The sequence below is a fragment of the Condylura cristata genome, unplaced genomic scaffold (genome assembly GCF_000260355.1).
Source record: "Condylura cristata isolate star-nosed mole 26May11 unplaced genomic scaffold, ConCri1.0 scaffold00017, whole genome shotgun sequence".
NCBI classification, from domain to species: domain Eukaryota; kingdom Metazoa; phylum Chordata; class Mammalia; order Eulipotyphla; family Talpidae; genus Condylura; species Condylura cristata.
In genome coordinates, this window is record NW_004567118.1 from 26,779,373 (window position 1) to 26,782,320 (window position 2,948).

The 2,948-nt window shown below is 49.6% G+C and overlaps 1 protein-coding gene across 1 annotated transcript in view; it reads left to right on the plus strand.

The window, feature by feature from the left end:
- The first annotated feature begins 237 nt into the window (after window positions 1-237).
- The window catches only part of TMEM220 (transmembrane protein 220), an 8,163-nt gene continuing 5,452 nt past the window's right edge, over window positions 238-2,948 (plus strand). Inside the window, exons 1-3 of the mRNA XM_004685080.2 lie at window positions 238-372; window positions 1,086-1,115; window positions 2,842-2,902. Of these exons, the coding sequence (XP_004685137.1) occupies window positions 280-372; window positions 1,086-1,115; window positions 2,842-2,902 (184 nt within the window). The 5' untranslated portion in view covers window positions 238-279. The remainder of the gene's footprint in view (window positions 373-1,085; window positions 1,116-2,841; window positions 2,903-2,948) is intronic.

Consider the following 2,948-nt stretch of genomic DNA (forward strand, 5'->3'; position numbering starts at 1 on the left):
AGACTCACTTTCCCCTCTGAGATGGGGATACTGACACCAACACCTTGCCACGTTTAGGGCAAGATCGGTCGAATGGAATCGTAAGGTTCAGGCGGAGCTACTTCCCTTCCCAATGCGCGCTGGCCGGAGGCCACTGGATGACCGGAGGACTTATGACCCGGCTTCCACTGCCTGGAGACTGGGACGGGCTTGGCTGGGGAAGGGATTGTCGGTCCCGCGGCAGCGGCAGCGGAAGGAAGGGGCCTATCGGGGTGGAGTCGCCTCGGCCCGCCCGAGCCCATGGAGCCTGTGGCGGGGCTCTGGGCGGCCGCCCTCTGGAGGGGCTGCAACTTGCTCATGGCCGCCTTCTTTGCGCTGGCCGCGGTGGTGCAGGTCAGGCCCTCCGCGGGGGGGCGGGGGGCGGGGAGAGGGGCCTGCGGCGCGCGGTGGGCGGGCGACGGCTCCCAGCGCCGCCCCCAGGCTGGGCGTGCTGTGTACACCGACACCCCAGCCCGGCCTTAGAGGCCCGCCGTTAGCGGGCCAGGCCAGAATTGCTTCGGGAACCCCCACACCTTCCCCGACCTAAGATACGGTGGGTTCATGTCCACCACCCCTCTGAGTGTGGACGGAGCTGATTCAGGGCCTGCCACTTTGAGAGGGCCCTGACCTGAGCAGAAGTGCCTGCCACCTTTCTAATTCAGCAAGTGAATGAAAGTAAACACAATTCAGGGCTTCAGAAGGCAGCCCCCCTGGGCAGTACAGTTATGCTTTGGGGACCCCCTCAGATAGTTTTCCTCATTAAGGGCCCTTAAAATAGCCATTCAGTGTTCGCCTCACTGGTTTCAGAGTTCCTGTGTAGTTCCCCCCCCACACACACACACAAAATATTGTATTGGGTGGAATTGTATGTTCCATTCACTTGTTGCGTTCAACCAGAAATCTCAATCATCGCGATGTGCTGGACTCTGCCTTATTCCTTTAGACTGTCTCCTGGGTGCTTTGCAGCACCTAGTACTTAGCAAATGCACGAAAGGAAGAAAAGTGCAGACCACGCATAGGCGTGAAACATGACAGTTTGCTAATGCCTTGGTGTTTTGGCATTGCAGGTAAATGACCCAGATGCAGAACTGTGGATGGTGAGTAGGAGCTGCTGCTCTCCACTTGAGGCTCGTGAAACTGCCCAAAACACAGTTTCATCTGTTTTCCCCTTCCCTGCTTAAGTACTTGAAAATTCAGAAATCAAATCCTCAGTAAGATTTTCCCCCACTCCTGTTCATCCACCCATTTCTATCGTCAAAAGAATCATTGAATGGCCCTTGCTCAAAATCTGTCACCTGTAACATCTCTGCTCCTTACCTTTGAGATTTCCCAAAAACAAGCAAACAAAAACAAAGGAATCCATTTCCCAAGATCTCTAAATCCCCCAATCGGCATTCAAAGCTCCCCACAGTATGGTCTTCCCAGCTTGGCTTGGAAGCTGCCTTCTAGGTTGGACCTGATGCTCTCTTACTGTGCTTTTGCTCCTAGAAATTCCTGACTTCCTAATCTACTTAATCGACCTTGTTCCGGTGCTAATGGATACCATTGCTTTGGACTGTTTTATTCATGTTTATAATACATGGAAATGATTTTAGATATCTTAATCTGTCCGTGACAGACATCGAGATATGAGTGGTTAAAGCTTGTGGCTATTATACATTGCCTCTCCCCCTCTCCCCGCCCCCCCACACTTGCCCTCTGCCAATTTTTAGAGAGAGCATAATTAAATAATATATTTTCTCTGTGTAACCCCTGACTCCGTAACCAAGTCATGCCATTTTTCACTAGGGGAAAAATAACCTCTTATCCTCTTACTAGTCTAAGTATGTTCCTTGCAACAACTACAGCACCTTCTGTGAGTTTAAGCAGACTTTTCAGACCTCTAGAATCAATCTGCATCTTAACAAGACCTCCAAGTGATTCACATGCACTAAAAGCTGGGAAATGCTGGTCTAACGCTCAGTGGCATGACTGCCCACCTGGGACAGGTGGCCAGATCTACAAATGTTAGTATAGGCCCAAAGCAGTAACTACTAGAGATGGGGAGGGAAAGTGGACAGAGGCTGTCATCCAGACACTCTCCCTTCGCAGGGCCAGGACCTGTTCTATAGTGAGAACAAATCATTTCAACTGTAAAGCTTGGGCAGCTTCCAAGTAAACCTCAGGTTTCTGACTAGTCATGGCACCTGATGTGGTTAAAGTCTGTGCTTATTATCACAGCGGTCCCCTATTCACCCCCTGCCCACATATGCAAGTTTGGTCAGCGTTCGCTTGCTATGGAGGAATATGACAAAACCTTTTCAGGATCAGTCTCCCAAACTCCAAACCAATTTATCAACAATTTCCAAAATGAAGAGCCTGGCCTTACTGGGCACATCTTATCCATACACATTAGCAAACTTTTCTAAAGTCTCACTTGGAGAGGTGAAATATTGGGATGGACGGTCCATGGGGCCTGACTAGCAGGGCCAGATAGCTAATTATGGCTCCTCCTGCCCTACTTTTCAAAGAGTATTTTCTTCCCCGGCAAGTGGGGAAAGGTCATTTGGGCACAGGTGTTAAGACTGGAGGTCTGTGTGTCTGCTCAATGCTAGAGCATGGTGATAAATGAGGTTTTCCTGGAAGAGCCGACAGTCTAGGAGGAAAGCAGAGAAATCACAATCTTCCGTGTTTAAGTGCCATAAAATTAGAAGTTATCATTTCCTCAATTGTTACTGACAACTAGAGGTGAATCATGGAGTGTGACAGCCACTGATGTCATCTTCCTCCCTAGATGTACTAGTTATACTTCTGTGCTCACATAATTTTCTCTCTTGTGAACAGGCGGTATATACCATACCTGCAGTGCTGACCTTGCTTGTTGGCCTTAACCCTCTTGTCACAGGTATGAATTTTGAATGCTAAAGGGATATAAAGCAAATTGGTTTTCC